This window comes from Barbatula barbatula, assembly GCF_947034865.1.
Source record: "Barbatula barbatula genome assembly, chromosome: 9".
NCBI lineage: Eukaryota > Metazoa > Chordata > Actinopteri > Cypriniformes > Nemacheilidae > Barbatula > Barbatula barbatula.
The window spans coordinates 18,219,093-18,237,837 of record NC_136772.1 but is presented as its reverse complement, the minus strand read 5'-3'; the positions used below and the strand labels follow the sequence as shown (position 1 = coordinate 18,237,837).

General features: G+C 38.9%; 1 protein-coding gene across 1 annotated transcript in view; it reads right to left on the bottom strand.

The window, feature by feature from the left end:
* cUnh3orf38 (chromosome Un C3orf38 homolog) overlaps positions 1 to 17,893 on the bottom strand; it is a 30,124-nt gene extending 12,231 nt beyond the window's left edge. The window contains exon 1 of the mRNA XM_079463630.1: positions 17,640 to 17,893. Coding sequence (XP_079319756.1) covers positions 17,640 to 17,781 — 142 coding nt within the window. The 5' untranslated portion in view covers positions 17,782 to 17,893. The remainder of the gene's footprint in view (positions 1 to 17,639) is intronic.
* Between the last annotated feature and the right edge of the window lie 852 nt (positions 17,894 to 18,745).

Below are 18,745 nucleotides of genomic sequence, written 5' to 3'. Positions count from 1 at the left end.
TATTGGCTATTGTTGGGCTAAAGGCTTAGCAGGATTCGGTCTTGTTCTGTTAATTCTAGGCATCCGTTAATTCAATTTAAAGTGATGCATAGAGTGCACTATTCAAATCTAAATTACACAGAATTTTTCCCACCATTTCGTCTACATGTGACCGATGTAAATCTGCAGAGGGCTCTCTTACCCATCTCTTTTGGACATGACTTAAACTTTATGATTTTTGGTGTGACATATTTAAGTGGTTTTCTAACATGTACGGTTTTGTGCTTAAGCCCGATCCAGAGATTGCATTATTTGGATATTCTCTCTCTCTGTCAGATAATAATGTCTCTGTACAAAGTACCATTATTTATGGAATGATTATTGCTAAGAGCATCATTCTAAGACTCTGGAAATCCGTCGATGTCCCTCAGTTCAAGACCTGGTTGACCAATATTACTGGAATATTGCACATGGAAAGAGTCTGTTATGGAATTATGAGTAATCTTGTCAAATTTTACAATATATGACACCCTTGCCTGGATCATCTTAACCAGTTTAACACCGATTCTGATCAGTAATGGAGGGCAAAGTATGCCGTCTGTTCTACCCCTAGAGAGTGCTTGTTAGTTTGTGATTTATCATTGAAACTGCATATACGCCCTTGTTGTTCTTGGTTCCTTTTTTTTCTCCTGTGTATCCTTTTTTACGACAATTATCCTTGATTTGTGTCTTATATACTGTCCTCATAAAAATACTATAAAAAAACTTGATTAGAGTCCACCTGTGGTAAATTCAGTTGATTGGGCATGATTTGGAAATGCACACACCGGTCTATATAAGGTCCCACAGTTAACGGTGCATATCAGAGCACAAACGAAGCCATGAAGTCCAAGGAACTTGTCTGTAGACCTCCGAGACAGGATTGTATCGAGGCACAGATCTGGGGAAAGGTGCAGAAACATTTCTGCAGCATTGAAGGTCCCAATAAGCACAGTGGCCTCCATCATCCGTAAAATGGAAGTTTGGAACCATCAGGACTCTTCCTAGAGCTGGCCGCCCAGCCAAACTGAGCAATCGGGGGAGACGGGCCTTAGTCAGGGAGGTGACCAAGAACCTGATGGTCACTCTGACAGAGCTCGAGCATGTTTCTGTGAAGAACCTTCCAGAAGAACAACTATCTCTGGAGCACTCCACCAATCAGGCCTGTGTGGCAGAGTGGCCAGATGGAAGCCACTCCTCAGTGAAACGCACATTTACAACTGCAGTGGTGAGAGAGCTCCAGCAACTAACTGCAGTCTGACAGAGCTCCAGCATGTCTCTGTGGAGAACCTTCTAGAAGAACAACTATCTCTGCAGCACTCCACCAATCAGGCCTGTGTGGCCAGATGGAAGCCACTCCTCAGTGAAACGCACATTTACAACTATCATATTTTTTGTACACATGTACATAAGTATTCACAGCCTTTGCTCAATACTTTGTTGAAGCACCTTAAAACGCTTTTTTGTTTTTATTTATAATAAATTTGCGTGTGAATACTTTTCCGGATGCACTGTACATCAAACAGCGTAAAAAAATGTAACACGATTTCTTAGCACTACAGTGTCTATGTAATTTGTTTTGCAGTGACAGCTACCTGAAGTGTTAGACTTGCGCAATACTTTTACCTGAATAAGTCAAGAGTCTCTTTTTTTAAAACTCGCACTGTTACAGGAATTTAATACAACTTACATGAGCATTTACTGTGTTTCTGCTCTATTCATTTTGCCAAAAATCCTCCCCACCATGACTACAGTGATGCACTGTTTCCCATTATTCGTAATTTGTCCAGCCATTGTTACCAAGTTTGCAACTCTTTCATGATTTTTTCTGACCCCTTTAGCAACTGCTGCGGGACTAATTAGCAGAGATATTCATTGCTGAGGCATTCCGTGCCTTTAGTCCAAATTTTTTTACATGACGAGCATCCACTTGGATGAAAACTGATGACTAAATGGAAAAGGAGGACTAAAATGGAAAACATTTTAGACCATAAAACAAAAAAGAATACGGTCAACAAAGTGAGCGCTCCACACTTGCTTACCCCCTCTTCACATGCACATGAAACCGGAATAATTATGTCAGCTAAATACTAGGGCTGGGAATCAATTCCTCGATTCCAAGGCGTTAAGAATTGTGAGTCGATCCCAAAGGTTGGAATAGATTCCATTTAAGGAATCGACTCCTCTTTAAGAGCCTTTAAAGGATAAGCCCCGCCCCTTAGCTGATGTCATTGATCAACTAAAACACATTAGGTTATTGTCTTAAACGGTACAGACTTCAGAAAAAAAACTGATGGATGAAGTTAGGGCTGTTCAAAATTATCGATACAGCTAACTATTGCGATAATTTTTTTCACGATAAGTGTATCGATAGGCCAACCTATAGTATCGATACCATAAATAAGTCATGTTTTGAACGGATTTAAAATGACGTTTCATCACATAACCATTTTTTCCGTTCCTGTTGATGTCGCGGTGATTCGCTGTCATACGGCCAATGTTTCAAAAGTAAGCGGGTGCGAGAAAGAAAATGGCGTAAAGTAGATTCATTCATATAATATCATCAACAAGCTTCCGTATATCTTAGCTCGTGCAAAGAAAATAACAGAGTCGGTGGTATATTTTATTTGTAAGGATTTGCGACAGTGAAAACCCCGGCTTCGGGCATATGGTGAACACAATGGAGCCGTGTTATGTGATTCCGACTCGCAGGCACATAACGGACGTAGTACCCAGAATTTACGAAGAGGTAAAAACAAGGGTAAAAAAATCCCTTAGCTCGGCAGAGCGAGTTGCCCTGACTTGCAACCCGTGGACCTCTCGAGTTACTGAGTCGTATGTTAGGATTACATCACAGACACGCGCAATGCATGAGACGAGCCATACTGGCATAAACATTGTGGAGTTACTGAAAACTGCACTGGTGGAGTGGGACATAAAAGAGAGGCATACTGACAATTTCAGTTTTATGAATTAAATTTAATGTACTTTGTTTTTTATTAACAACATACTGAGAAAAATACGTTTTTTGTGGCATTTGCATTTAAATGTTTACTGACTAAATATGCACTTTAAACATTTTCGTATATGTTCGCTGTTCAGTAACACTGTGTAAGCAAGTTGACAAATACCTCTTATAAATAACTTTGTTAATAAAATTGAATGGAATCTTTTGTGTCTGCAGAGTTATCACTATAATGTAATGAACATACCAGAATACCATAGATTGTACACACCAACATGTATTTTTAGCTCACTCTTAATTTCTTTTTATTTAAAAAAAATTATTGCAATATATCGAACGTTTGTATCGTATCGAATGTATTGTGATATATTGTATCGGGACCCATCTATCGTGATATGTATCGTATCGTGATGCCCTTGCCAATACACAGCCCTAGATGAAGTCTAGAGCTGTGAAATTACATAAAATATTCTGCATCCATAAAAAGAAAGCTTTGTTTGCACACACAATGCAGATATAAATACATGTACTCACACATTTAAAAAAATAATAATTACGAGAATTATATAATATAAAGCACAGTCTCACAACATATTTACTTCAATGTCTGTTTAAAGCTGGACAGAACTTTTTCAACACCTGTCTTCACTAGTTGCATTTAACAGTAATATTTATATGCACACAGTATTCTTACATATTGTTAATACAATTTAGTCATTTGACCTGTGCTTTATTTTTGAAAAAGGTAGCAAATTAGATTATTAATGATACATTGGAATTGCAGGACAAGATCAACATATTTCGTTAAGGTTTTTGTTATAGAAACTATAAACAATTGATAAATGTAAAAAGTGACAGCTTAGAAAATTGTATTGCATTAACAAACAGCAGCTAGGAATCGATTCTTGGAATCAATTCTTTCGATTCCCAAACCAGAAATTGGAAACGGAATCGACTCAAAATTCAGAATCCAACAGACCTAATTAATACACACCTGAACCCCAGTGAATGACCACAACCCGGAAATGCATTTCCAAAATACAAATTAAAAGTCAAATATACATGCACTTACATTAGTCATTACCTGTTTTATACAGTCTATGGTCATTGCAGGAATCATACTGTCAACCACATCAGGTTTACAGAAACTACTAAATGTAATACGAGTAGCCTATTTATTTTTAAATAAATTCAAGTATAACTGAACAGTTACAGCATTTGAAGAGATTAAAAAGTCCTCAGGTCACGGTACCGCATGCCTGACACGGAATGCCTTCATGAGCGAGTGCAAAAGTAAATTTATTTCTGAAAGCTTTCCCGAGTAAAACACAGTTTGCTACTGTTCCGGCCTTACTCGGCATTCGCATTCATGACGAGCAGACTTCAAACCGATGAACGTTCCAGCATGGGAGACGGCCGCTCTAATGAGGCAAAATGAGGCTCCTTCTGTTTGAGTTCAGACCATGACACATTGAGCTGTACTGGTCCACGTGAGCTCCAGCCCACAGAGAGCTCCAAATGGCTATCTGGCCTGTTTCTGTGCGCCACAATTTCAACAACAGTCGTGCCATTTATCATGCATTTATCACTTTCAGTGGAGAAGCCCTTCCCCCACATATATACTGCATACAGTTGCATATCAATTAATTAAGATTATTGTGAAAAAGGTCAATATTTTTTGTCACTCATTTCAGAAAGTAAAACCAATATATTATATAGAATCATTATCATTACACATAGAGTGAAATATTTCAAGGCTTTATCAGGTCTGTAGCCAGCTAGTTGAAAGGGGAGGTTCTTTTTTTCAAAAAGTGGACCATTTTGCAGTTTTTCTCCTCCTTTTGTATTTAATTATGAGTTTCAAATACTTCATTTTGGTGACCTTTTATGCACTAATTTCTGCTGGATTAGCTTGTCTGCTGGTATCTTAACCAGCATGCTTTTTGATGCACCTAAAACATTTATTGCATTGTTGTCAAATTGCTTCCTCATGTAACACTTTTGTCAGTCCATACATAGTTCATAAGTTTAAAGACCACACTAACAACAGAATAGATTTAATGAACTTTACTGAAATATTAATAATAATTCTTCTCATCATCATTTCTTGACTCTCTGTCAATGCCTCTTTGCTATGTTTTATTATTATAATTACGCTACGTTTATATGGCTATTATATTGTAGACCAGGGGTCCCCAAACTTTTTTCTGCAAGGGCCACATAATTCTCCCTGTCTTTAATGGGGGGCCGGGTCGGTTTGTAACAGACAATTACATGGGCCGGAGGTACTACTTGAATTATTGTGGAGATTTAATTATGATTTGAAATGTATTTATGATGCCTCCAAATGGTATAATAGTTTATAAATAGTTAATAGTTTAGTGCTACTCAAATTCAAAACATTTTCTTATGCATATTAATTAACCTCTCTCTCTCCCAACCGCTTGGCCATTTTGTAGTCTCTTTGAAATTTTCCGATGGTTCGCACGTCAGTTCTATCGCAATGGTAAAGTTATGAATTTAACAAATTATTAGGCTATGTGAGTAATTTAGAGAAATTTGGGTCTGAAAGCCAATATTCTGACGCTTGCTCACGGCCCTACAAGAGCAAGCTCCTGATTAGTAAACGCTGCGCGAATTTTCTCCAAAGTTCAGATTTTTAAACTCGTCATTAGCACGAATCGCGCCGCAAGTAGGTCTGCGCATTTTTGCATTGACTTAACATGTAAATCATCGCTTGACGCTTCATTAGCGTTTGGTGTGAACACACTATAAGGCATTGTTCAGAGGGCCGGTCCAAATCTGTGGGCGGGCCACATTCATATATATATATCCCCTCCCCCCGCATTATTCGGAGGCGATGCTTCTTTACGTTGCTTTGAAAAGTGTATTGCGAGAACTCTCTCTGTATACGCACGCACACACATGCACCTTGCAATAATAATCATATTAATTTGAAACAGCAACCCAGAAATTTGTCACAAGCATTGATTAAAACAATGATGACAATAATCACATGAAAAAAAACGACTTAAATTCTGGACCTTGTGTGGGGGCAGTGAGGGGGGTTCGTTCGAACCACCCGAAACCCCCCTGCCTACGGGCTTGTTTATCTCTTGACATTTTTATGATTATGGTTACAGATAATCAAAACCAAAATCCTGAGCAAGGGCCACAGACTGATGCCTCCATGTCTTACCGCATTGATGCAGTAATTCATGCAAAAGGAGGCCCAACCGAGTATTGAGTGCATAGAAATTAACAGAAGCCTGACATTTCTGTTTAAAATATGAATTTTTTATTGATCTTATGTAATAAAAAATTTTCTGAGAGACTGAATTTGGGATTTTCATTATCTGCAAGTCAAAATCATAAAAATGTCAAGAAATAAAGGCTTGAAATATTTCACCCTATGTGTAATGAATCTATATAATTTATTGGTTTTGACAACAAATATTGACCTTTTCCACGATATTCTAATTAATTGAGATGAACCTAGTGTATTTCACATAAAAATATACTTTAACATACAACTTTCAGAATATGTATTTTTGCATAATAATTGGAAGAAATGTCTTCTCATTGGTCAAGAAAACACAGTCTCATGAATAATTATTAGACACTGACGCATCATGAATGTACTATAGTTCAATGCCACATAATATAATTTGACATTGTCCAGATGAGGATTTTAAACCTAGAAGGCAAAAATAGCGCAAAAAGCTCAAAATTAACTAGAGTTCTCTACTGTAATAACTTACAGTTGCTAAAATTGTTTTCTATGACCAAATAGCACTTTAGTTTTGTGTGAACTTTTTAGTCTTGCCTTGATTACAGCCAGCAATCAACTGCAACAAAAGAGGGAGAACAGACGCAGCACTTTAATAAATTGTTTCTGTAATAACTCTTTGGGAATATTTATTGGGGCTGAACAATACATCGAATTTTCATCGTCATCACGATATGAACTTGCACGATGAACACATCGCAACAGACAACACTGGATCATTTAAAATCTGTTCAAAGCGAGAACAAACGATATGCAAATGCTCTTGTTAAATTTAATTTGAAGTTATATTTACATTGTGTTGTGAACATGCGGAAAAATGTATATAAGCAATAAAATGTTTACTCTTTTATATAGTATATGTAATATATTCATATGGTCTTGACATGCACAATTTTTCTTTTGGTTCAAATTAATTTAGTACTAGGGATGCACCGAAATGAAAATTCTTGGCCGTAACCCGATAAAGAGGAAACCAAGTCCGAAAACCGAAACACCGAAATAAATTATGCCAATTTTAAGTACCATGGCATTTATGGCTATGATCTTGTAGTAACTTTACTAAAATCAAGGCAGTGCAACTGCATAAATTAATATTAAAGTTTCAAAGAATAAATCAATTACAAATTATGCAAATATTTATTTAGCACATTGCAACAATGCACAGTATAAAATAAAATTCAAACTTAAATGTTTAACTTGACCCTACTCATTATGAACAGCACTTCTGGGGATGGGGCCTTCAGACAGATAACAATCTAGCTGTTGAGCGATTGAGAATGCCCTTTTGGGCCATTTTCGGCCGAAAATGTTCAGTGGCCGAATATTCGGTGCATCCCTATTTAGTACAAATTTGGTCTGGTGTTTTCAGAGTTTAAACAGTCGTTTTAGCAACAATCAATCAACAGCTTCTCTGTCTCTTTTTAAAAAAGCAGAACCAAATATGCTATCAACTGCATTAGAGTATTCAGTATACACAGGCAGCATTTTAAGACTATTTGAACACATTTACACACAATTATATTTGTGGACAAATGTAAACACATTTGATACTATTCCACAGGATTTTCCCAAATTTTAGTGCAGAATTAACATGAAAAGTCTGCAGATTCCGTATGTACTCGCTTATGAGGAAAAACAACAAACTTTATGTGAGCAGAACCTATGAGGGGGAAGATGTACATACAACAGGATAACTAAAAGTAGTTTCAAGTTCATGTTATGTGGCTCTTAAAAAACTATTTGCCGCCTGTTTTTTTCTCCATAGTAGCCTATGGCTCTTTAATAGATTTTTTTTGTCTGTCTGGAGCCCTGGTGCATCCCTAAGTAATATTTTTGTCTACATAAAAATACTGTAGTATACTATATACTTTATTCAGTGGGAATAGGCTATTCAATGTTTAGGTTCGCAAAGAACCTATTAAAGCACCAAGATATGGGAACAGTATAGCTAACATTCACATTTGAATATTTATCACATCGTCATGGCAATATTAAACTATGTTATCGCAGCTTTTCCTCATATCGTGCAGCCCTAATATTTATCATATATAGTGGGCAGTCTGTCCATTTTCTACTCCGCTTTTCCACTCCAGCTATCACAGTATGCGTTTCCCAAACTGTAATTTGGGGAAGGTCACTTGGCTGTTGCGGTGCATTACACTTAATAACAGTTTATTCCTATGACTAAAATTGTCACGTGTTCATGGATTTACAAATGTTTGTGCTTGGACACTGGATAAACAAGGAACCGCCATCACAATGCTGTTGTGAATGAGACAACTATTGGTGTGATTATTTGGAAATAGAAGAAACACAAAATAACTATCAATTGCCCTTGGTCTGGAGATCCCTGCAAGATTTCCCCAAAGGGGTAAAGATGATCATGAGACAGGTTAAAGATCAGCCCAGAACTACACAGGAGAAACTTGTTAGAAGGCCTGTCTGAAGATTGAGAATAAACATCAAAATGATTCAGAAAAGGCTTTGAAGAAAGTGCTATGGTCAGATGGGTCCAAAACTGACTCTGTTTTAGGAGGGAGAGAAATGCTGACTATAACTCCAAGAACACAATCTCCTCAGTCAAGCACAGTGTTGGAAACATTATGCTTTGGGGCCATGTACTTAAAATCTTGGATGAGAACCTCCTCCCCTCAACCAGATCACTGAAAATGGGTCGTGTATGAGTCTTCAACATACCAAGATAACATAAGACTGGCTCAAGGAGATGCAAATTAAGTGTCCTGTGTGCAGGATGGCCGAATGAGATGAATGCTTGGAACTTTTTTCCTTGTCGAAAAATACTAAGTAAAAAAAACCCTGGCAGCGTTTGGTTACAAACAGAAGCCAAACACCATGACTTCGGAGGCAGCGCCTACGCACAAACACAGCCCAGAGAAGCAGATAGGCAGCATAATGGAAGTCTATTTGAATTAGAAACAGAGAGTGTCTTTGCAATGACCAATAAAAAAAAATTACAATACAAATTTCTCGCTAGAAATGCAATCAAAAGTTGTTGAAAGTAAAAATTAAAACTGCTGAAATGGGCATTTGGCCGATATTTTTTTTTTCAAGTTTGGGCCTTCTCGACCAATCACATCCCTTGCATATTGTTAAGGAAACAAAAGGTCTTTGTAATTGGTTAGCTGTGAAAAAGGAGCTTGAGGTCGTGGTTTCTTTTTTCAGAAAAGACACTCAGAACGGTAAAAAATTGGTTTACTCCATAGGATTATAACGTAAAACAGACGCTAGCAGCTTCAAACAAGAAGTCAAGTCAGAACACAGCCTTTAAATTAACATTTGCAACTATCTAAGAGAGTTAGCACTATTGAAATACACACTATTTGCGGTCTACCGAGGGAAATAACATGGCTAATTAACTAGCCCAACATGAACTACTTTGAACTAGGTGAACATGCTTACATTCCTTGCATCATAACTTGGACCGAAAAATAAAAGTGTAGAAAGTGAGCATGTCTCCAATAACATTGCTCAGCTGCAGGTTTAATGACTGCTTTTTTTATAGAAATTGTTTTAAAATGTGGTTCTACAGGTTGGCACTCACTTAAGTGACAGCTTTCTTTTCTTGCAGAAAAATATTTACAGTGGGGAAAATAAGTATTTGACACATTTTTATCAGTAAGGGGATTTCTAAGTGGGCTATTGACACAACATTTCCACCAGATGTAGCCATCAAGCCAAATATTGAATTCATACAAAGAAATCAGAACATTTAAGTATACAAGTTGAGTCATAATAAATAAAGTGAAATGTCACAGGGAATAAGTATTGAACACATGAAGATAACAAGGTGCAAAATGGCATAGAAAGCCAGGAGATCACCTGAAATCTGTCAGTATTGAGAGAGAAACCCTGCCCCCTATCTGTACTAATTGATATCAGCTGCTTTAGTCCTAATTGATGACCTATAAAGGCTTCTTATTACCTAGGAGGCACACAGGAAAGACTTCGTGATGGGTAAAAGCAAAGAACTCTCTGTAGATCTTCGTAATCTTATCGTTGAAAAGCATTTTGATGGGAATGGTTATAGGCGCATTTCCAGAATGCTGAATGTTCCTGTGAGCACTGTGGGGGCCATTATCTGGAAATGGAAAAACATCAGTTCACCATAAACCGGCTACGATCAGGTGCTCCACGTAAGATCCCTCCGAGGAGTGCAAGTAATAATCAGGAGAGTTCTCCAAGAGCCAAGAACCACTCGGGCAGAACTTCAGGAAGACCTTGCATCAGCAGGTACTGTTGTTTAAAAAATAAATATAAGCAATGCACTGAACCGCCATGGCATCCATGCACGCTCACCACGCAAGACTCCATTGCTGAACAAAAAGCATGTTGAGGCTCGGTCAAAGTTTGCGAAAGAGCATTTGGAGAAGCTTGTGGATTATTGGGAGACTATAGTATGGTCAGATGAAAGCAAAATTGAACTTTTTTCATTCTACACACCATGTTCGGAGAAGAAATGGCACTGCTCACCACCCCAAGAACACCTTACCAACAGTTAAGTTTGGGGGTGGAAGCATCATGGTTTGGGGCTGCTTTTCAGCAATGGGTACTGGCAGACTTCATATTATTGAAGGCAGGATGAATGGAGAAATGTACCGGGACATTCTGGATAATAATCTGCTGCCATTTACCAGAAAGCTGAAAATGAAAAGAGGGTGGACATTTCAGCAAGACAATGATCCCAAACACAAGGCCAAGGACACAATGAAGTGGTTTCAAAGAAAGAAGAATCAAGCTGCTTGAATGGAACTGAAGATCGAAGTTCATAAAAGAGGGGAACATTCAAGATTTAAAGACCATTTGTGTGGAAGAATGGGCCAGAATCACTCCTGAGCAATGCAGACTGCTCTCTCTTACATTTATTTATTTCGCAGACGCTTTTATCCAAAGCGACTTACAAGTAGTTTTTTTACAGTGGCACGTTACTGCAGAGCAATCAGGGGTAAGGCGCCTTGCTCAAGGGCATTTCAGTCATGACCTGCTGGCACTGAGATTCGAACCGGCAACCTTCTGATCACAAGCCCAACGCTCTAACCACTAGGCCACAGCTTAGAAACTCCCCTTCACAATGATGTTTGATTAAGTTCTCCAGGACCAACAAGAATCTGAACGAGGAATAGCTACCACTAATGCGCTTATTCAAATACAAACATATCTGACAGAGCCAATTACACCCCGATCAGATAGCACATTCTGTTACTGGGCAGAGAATGTTCGTTTCCCTGCCCTTGCTGCTACTGCATCAGTATTTCTCTCTCCCCCCTATACCAGTGTTGAGAGCGAAAGACTGTTTAGCACTGCATCCAACATTGTAGATGAAAGACGGAACCGACTTCGAGTCGAAAGAGCAGAAATGCTAATATTCCTACAAAAAAACCTGCCATTGCTGTTTAAGTAAATCTTACTAACTTACTAAGTTAAGTGTTTGGAGTGCTATAGCACCTGGCACGACTCTGCCATGCACCTTGGACCCGCACCTCAAGTCAAAGCCCCTTCAACTCCACCACACAACGGCGGGGAGGAGGAATAAAGCAACATCATTAAAGCGTTTGTTAACTCAAGCTGCACTGAGGTCTGCGGCACAGGAAACATCGGCTGGTCATGTTCCAAGATTTGCCTTGCGAAACTATATCCTAAAGGTCAACCAGACAAAGCTATCAAGGCCTACGTCATCCTGGACGACCAACGCAACCGGTCGCTGGCAAGGTCCAGCCTTTTCGAGCTGTTTAACATCGAACGCAAACCGTACTCTTACTATCTAAAGACATGCTCTGGAATAGTGGAAACATATGGGTCTAACAACCGAGAACAAGCAGTCAGGCGCTTCGTATCACTACAACATAGCTTGAATAAGAAGCCAGAGACGCATCAACAATATGTGGCTTTCATGGGGAAAATGTTGGAGAACGTCCATGCAGAGGCAGCTCCACTACTAGGAGAGAATGAAGAATGCTGGTGTACCATCCTCGAAAACCTGACCAAATAAGGGTGGTATTTGACTCAAGTGCCAAACTTAGGTGTGTCTCTCACGATGTACTCATTACAGGTCCTGACCTCAACAATTCGCTCCTCTGAGTTTTGATGCTGTTCCGGAAGGAGAAAGTGGCTATCGTGGCAGACATACAGCAGATATTTCACTGCTTTTTGATGCGAGAGGACCACAGAAACTCTGAGATTCCTGTGGTACAAGGACAATGATCCAACAAAAGAAATCATAGACTACAGGATGAAAGTTCATGTTTTTGGCAACAGCCCATCCCCTGCTGTGGCCATCTACGGGCTCAGAGCAATCAGAGAAGGCGCAAAAGAACACGGGATTGACACATTTGACTTTGTGGAGCGCCACTTCTATGTGGACGATGGCCTTCGATCTGTGTCGACCGATGCTGAAGCTATTAACCTGTTAAGTAGAACACAGACACTGGCCGAATCAAACCCCAGGCTCCACAAGTTCCCCTCAAACAGACAAGCAGTCCTGGAAGCTTTTCCATCCGAAGACTGTGCTACAACTGCGAAAGATGTGGACTGAGGTGGAGAGGCTGCACCTGCTCAACGCAGTCTAGGTCTCCTGTGGGAGATAGGAAGCACACATTCACCTTCTCTGTGGCAAACGGCATCAAGGCATTTACTCGCCATGGTGGCCTCTCCATGGTGAATAGTGTTGTCGACCCCTTGGGTTTGCTGGCCCCTGTCACTATCCAAGGCAGACTCCTCCTCCGGGAACTCACCGCTGAGCTGTCTGAGTGGGACGTACCACTACCGGAAGATACATTTAGCAAATGGAAAGCTTGGAAGGACTCGCTTCAGGAGCTGAGACACCTTCACAAACCACGAACATACACAGCAGCTTCACTAGCAAAGGCAGTGCATACAGAGCTCTGTGTTTTCAGATGCTTCGATCAAAGCCATCGGCGCCGTGGCGTACTTGAAGGCCGTACAAGAAGATTTGTCATGGCCAAATCAAAACTTGCACCTCAGTCTGAACCAACAATCCCAAGACTCAAACTTTGCGTGACATTCTTAGCAGTGGAAATGGCAGACCTGATTCACGACAAACTAATTTTGAAGCTGGATTGCACAAAGTTTTACACCGACAGCTATATATATATATATATAATGAATCCAGACGATTCTACGTTTACGTCCATAATAAGAGTTCAGAGCATTCGCCAAACACCAAAACCTGAACAATGGCACTAAGATAATCCTGTTGACCATGCATCAAGGTCTATCCCTGCCTCATTCCTGGCACAGACAATGTGGTTAAAAGGACCTAACTTCCTGCTCAAAACCAGATCCCATTTGGTCATTCGACTTGGTCAAACCAGAACTGGACACAGATATCCGTGCACAATTGAGTCGCTATGCCACAAAGCGGCAAGAGAAAAGCCTTAGCACAGAAGGCTTTCTAAGATTCTCCAGCTTCGACAGTCTTGTTCGAGCTATAGCACTCCTCAAGTCCATTAAGCTCTCTAAATGCATGGACAATTGTAAGGGGTGGCATAAGTGTGATCCGTCTCGTACCCCAGATGAACTATCGCTAGTGAAGGAAGTCATCATTGCAGCTGTTCAGAGGAGAGCATTCTCAAAGGAATTTGAAACTTTGAACGCAAAGAAGCCAGTCGCTCCAAACAGCAACCTTCATCGCCTCAGTCCAACCTTGCAGAACAATCTCATCTGCGTTGGAGGCCGACTGAAGAAGAGCAATTAGCCGACCGAAGAACATTTCACTGTTGCTATCAGATACCTTCACGCCGTGGTCAAGCATCAAGGCCGTCACCTGACAGAAGGAGCTGTCAGAGCGGCAGGACTATGGCTCCTGGGAGGAAAAAGGCTCACCAATTCAATCTTAGACAAAAGTATAACCTGCCGCAAACAAAGAGGCAAAATGCAAGAGCAACGCATGGCAAATTTGCCTCCAGGACGCCTCCAAATCTGCCCTCCCTTCACATATGTGGGATTGGATGTCTTTGGACCCTGGTGCATTACCACCAGACAAACAAGAGGAGGACAAGCCGAGAGCACCTGCACTTGATTTTGAAATTCTAGGTATTGCCAACTGACTGGAGTCCTGAGAACGTAGTAAACGTGAAGAAAGAAGAGAAGCTCACTCAGGTCCTGAGGAGCTAAATCGTGTATGGCCTAATAGGTAATCAGTAAGATTTTAAAGTTAATGCGTTGCTTAAAGCCATAATATGTCAATTTTGAACGCCAGATCAAAACAACAACAAAAGGCGAAGCTAAATTTCGTTTTGTAGGAGAGTGGAATTATGGGACATGACGTTATCACCATCCAGAGGCGGATGGAGATCGCCCATCATGTTCATGAGGTAATGAATGAATGTTATTTTGTCATCGTATTTAATTAACTTGCAGGAAACGTGGCATGTAATGCTACGTTAGCCAGCGAATGATATCGGACTTTGTCAATTGATTTGGTAACGTAATGCTACCCAGTTTCACGTGTTTAGAACAGTCATACAGTTGTCGTTTAAAAAAGTAAACTACGTTTATGCTTCTTTGGGTTTCCTTTACTCGCCAAAGAGTAATCATGATCCATAATAACAGAACAACAGATGCTGAATCCCAGATGCTGTATAACCACTTCCACATTGATTTGCACATTCTTGGGAACATTTGGGATAATGAAAGTACACAAGTGCATTAAATATATCACACTGTGCAAGTGTTTTTTGGAGATTTCATAACAAAATTCATCCATACTGTGGCTTTAATAGGTAACCAGTGCAATGTTGATAGAACAAGGCTAATATGATCATACGTTTTAGTTCGTGTAAGAACTCGAGCTGCTGCCTTTTGAACTAGCTGGAGTTTTTGCAATAGGCCTCACAGGGCAGCCACCTCAGTGCATTACAGGGGTCTTCAACCTCAGCCCCTAGGAGGTCCTCGGTGGAACTGCAAGGGGTTTTCTCACAGGCAACTTTTTTGTTAAAAATGTAAAGTTATGTATGTATTTATGTATTTTGTTGCCTATGTTGATATAATTGCTTCCAATGTTTCCTCATCTGTAAGTCGTTTTGGATAAAAGGGTCTGCTAAATGACTAAATGTAAATGTAAAGCATGGGTACAGAAGTATTAAAACCAACATTCTCTTTATGCTACGCATGTGCTCCTGTGCATTGCATTTTTAACCTGTGTGCAGGCAAAAACATCCATTCTGGTAGCAGAAACGATAGAAGAAATGTTTCATCGTCACCCTTCTGATAATTTCATTGTAAACATGAAAGGAGTTGCGTGCAAATAAGTGCATTTTCATATATTTCATTTTCAAAGCTTTTTTTGTTAAAATTTGTTAAAAGCTATTTTACTGGTAAAATATCAAGAATGGAATTCCAACAAGAAACAATTGCTCTTTTTGATATCAACTAGTGCTGGCCGGAATCACAGAGTATTCAGTTACCGCGGAATAAAATGCTAAATCATAATAAAAAAGCGTTTAAAATATAAATTAAGTGCTTAAACGGACACATAAATGAGCCGCAGTAACACCGGAAAAAGTTATAATTATCATGTGTTGGAAAGACAGCAAGGAGACTGCTTATTTATTAACAAAAATACAAACTATAACATCAGTTACATGCCAAATGAACTTGCCAACTAACTAATCATAAACATAACATCCTCTCGATTAAAATTTACGGAAAATTTTGTTCTTTCTTAAAGGGAAAAGATAAATAAAACAAATAAATAAACACACTGCAAATGGCAACTCTTTAAAATGTTAGTAAAAAATAAAATATTAAGTAGAAAAAGAGTAAAAAGTTTAAATAAATTAAATAATAAAATAAAAAATAGACCTTTGGACAATTCCTAACAACTTTGTGCAAACAAAATAAATAAATAGCAAAAACACTTGAAGAGGGAAATAAACGAACAAACGACGAATCACAGCAAATACACATTTGTAAACGACTTTACTTGGACCCATTGTGCAAGCTTGTCTTTGTAATACTGCCTAGGTTATATACATGTTGCTGCTGATTGGGCTGCCATTCTTGACACACCCACCAAAAAAAGAGAAAACGTATCTCAAACCCTGTTGCGCACAGTTTCCAGGAAACTTGTTGCCAGAAACCGTAGCAAAATGTTGCGCAACGGTTTGAGCTTGAACATGCCCCAGGTATTAAGTAGCTCTTTTTCTCTTTACAGACTAATACTAACACAGGTTTTTTATATTGCCCTTTATAATCTTCTCACTTAACGTTAAATGCAAGTAGTGCAGAAAGGTGTTGAAAAAGCTCTGTCCAGCATTAAACAGACATAGATATGTTGTGAGACTGTGCTTTATATACATGTTATTCTCTTCACGCACATACTGAGCTCATCGGTAGAGAGTACAGTTCGTCTGAAAAGAAAACCTACTTATATGATTTGTCAAATGCGGGAATAAATGCAATTATATCTGCATTGTCTGTGCAAACAAATCTTTTGCTTTTATTCATGCAGAATATTTTGTGTCATTCCACAGCTCTAGACTTCACCATTAGTTTTTCGGAAGTCTGTTTTAGACAAGAAACTAATGTGATTTATTTAACCGATGACATCGGCTAAGAGGCTTGTGCTTATGAAGGCTATTAAAGAGGAATCGATTCCTTCAATGGAATCGCTTCCAACCATTGGAATCGACCCTCGCTTCTCAAGGCCTGGGAATCGATTATTTTTGGAATTGTTTCAGAACCCTAGCTTTCACCAATAGACCGTTTGTTTTTCAGTAGCTGCAATGCTGTGGGTCGATCAAATCTGCACTCTTAAAGTGATGACAACAAACTATTGTACCAGTTCGTGTTTAAATCCTTACGTGTAATAAAGTAAATACATGATTAAATCTCTGTGAAGCTTCATAAAACGGGAAACAGCCATGCCTGAAGGTATGTATTTAAACGCTGCAGGTCTTGATTAAACTAAAGTTTTGTATTATAGGACCCGTAACTTGTTTAGTATACAGAATTATAAGAACATGATGTTTTTCTGCCCTCTTAGATTTTTCGGAAATACGAAAGCAGCACTCCCTGCATCTAGTCTATTCTGCATTACAACGGCTCGGTCCGAATCCACTGAGAACATGTTCGACTAACCAAAAATGCCTGACTTATTTCGTAATCTTGTTTTGTGAAACGGCCCATCAGGTTAATTTCCCAGCAGAAATTGTTATATTAACTGAGTTTGGACTATTTGGAGTAAGTTTGCTTTATGAAACCGAATACATCGACAATTAGTCTTACAAACCAAAATTACACTTGCTTATTTATAATCTTGTTTTGTGAAACAGACCCCTGGACAGTCTTTTTGAGCTTCAGGAATTGCCAGTGTTGCCAATGCCTTACCTTCTGCACTCTCGACAGCAATCGCTCGATTCGTTACTGTATCTTTAAGAGCCAATAAGTCCTCTTCAGATAACAATTTCAACAGTTTTTTACAGCCACTCTGTTCTTTCACGGACAACTTTGACATACTTATGCTGGGCATGTCAACTAAACATGCTCTATATACCCACTTCTTCGCCGTGTTTCACTCACTATGCAGCACAACCAGAGATACTTGGCACAACAGCTCCCCGCAGTTGTTCTTCTTCTTTTAGAGTTTATGGCAGTTGGCAAACGAGCTTTTGCATCATTCTCGCCACCTACTGGGCTGGAGTGTGGAAAGTTGATGGATAGTTAAACGGAGAGTTTAAGAGAAACAAAAATAATAATACGGAAATAAGGAAAAATAATAAAGAAAAAAAATAATATATATATATATAGTATTTTCTTAGTCCATGCTTACTGTATAGTGTTTTTCTAAAATTGTATTCTGTATTTATGCACACTATATATCCTGCACTTGCTAATTGCACTTCTGGTTAGACCTAAACTACATTTTGTTACACTATACTTGTATATGTGTACTGACAATAAAATTTAATCTAATCTAATCTAATCTAATCTAATCTAATCTAATCTAATCTAATAGATAGATCCCGGCACCTTCTAAATTTTGTTAAACAAATTTACCTTTCTTAAAAGTCTCTTTAGAGAGCAGTATATTTTATAAGTAAAATCTCTTTAGAGAGCAGTATATTTAATAAGCACTTGATCAGTTATTTAAACGTTTTTTAAGTGTAATGCTTTCTATTCCCTCTTAACTCTTTTAACTGAGATGACATCATATCATTTTCAGAAGCAGAACAACGTAATAGTACATGTTCTACTGTTTCAAATAGGGAATGATTGAGAGCTGTGTGTCCAAAACGAAGTATAGTGATAATTGTATCTTCTCTTCTACAACAAAATTTCCCTCTTTCACCTTCTACTTGATACCGATGTGTCTTCCTGTACTTTCTGCATTCTAAAGATCTTGTCATTTCCCTTTAATTGCTAATCAGATTTTGGCCCTATTGCGTCATCTTTACTTAGCGGGATCTTCATCTCCATATGAGATGATTTCAGAG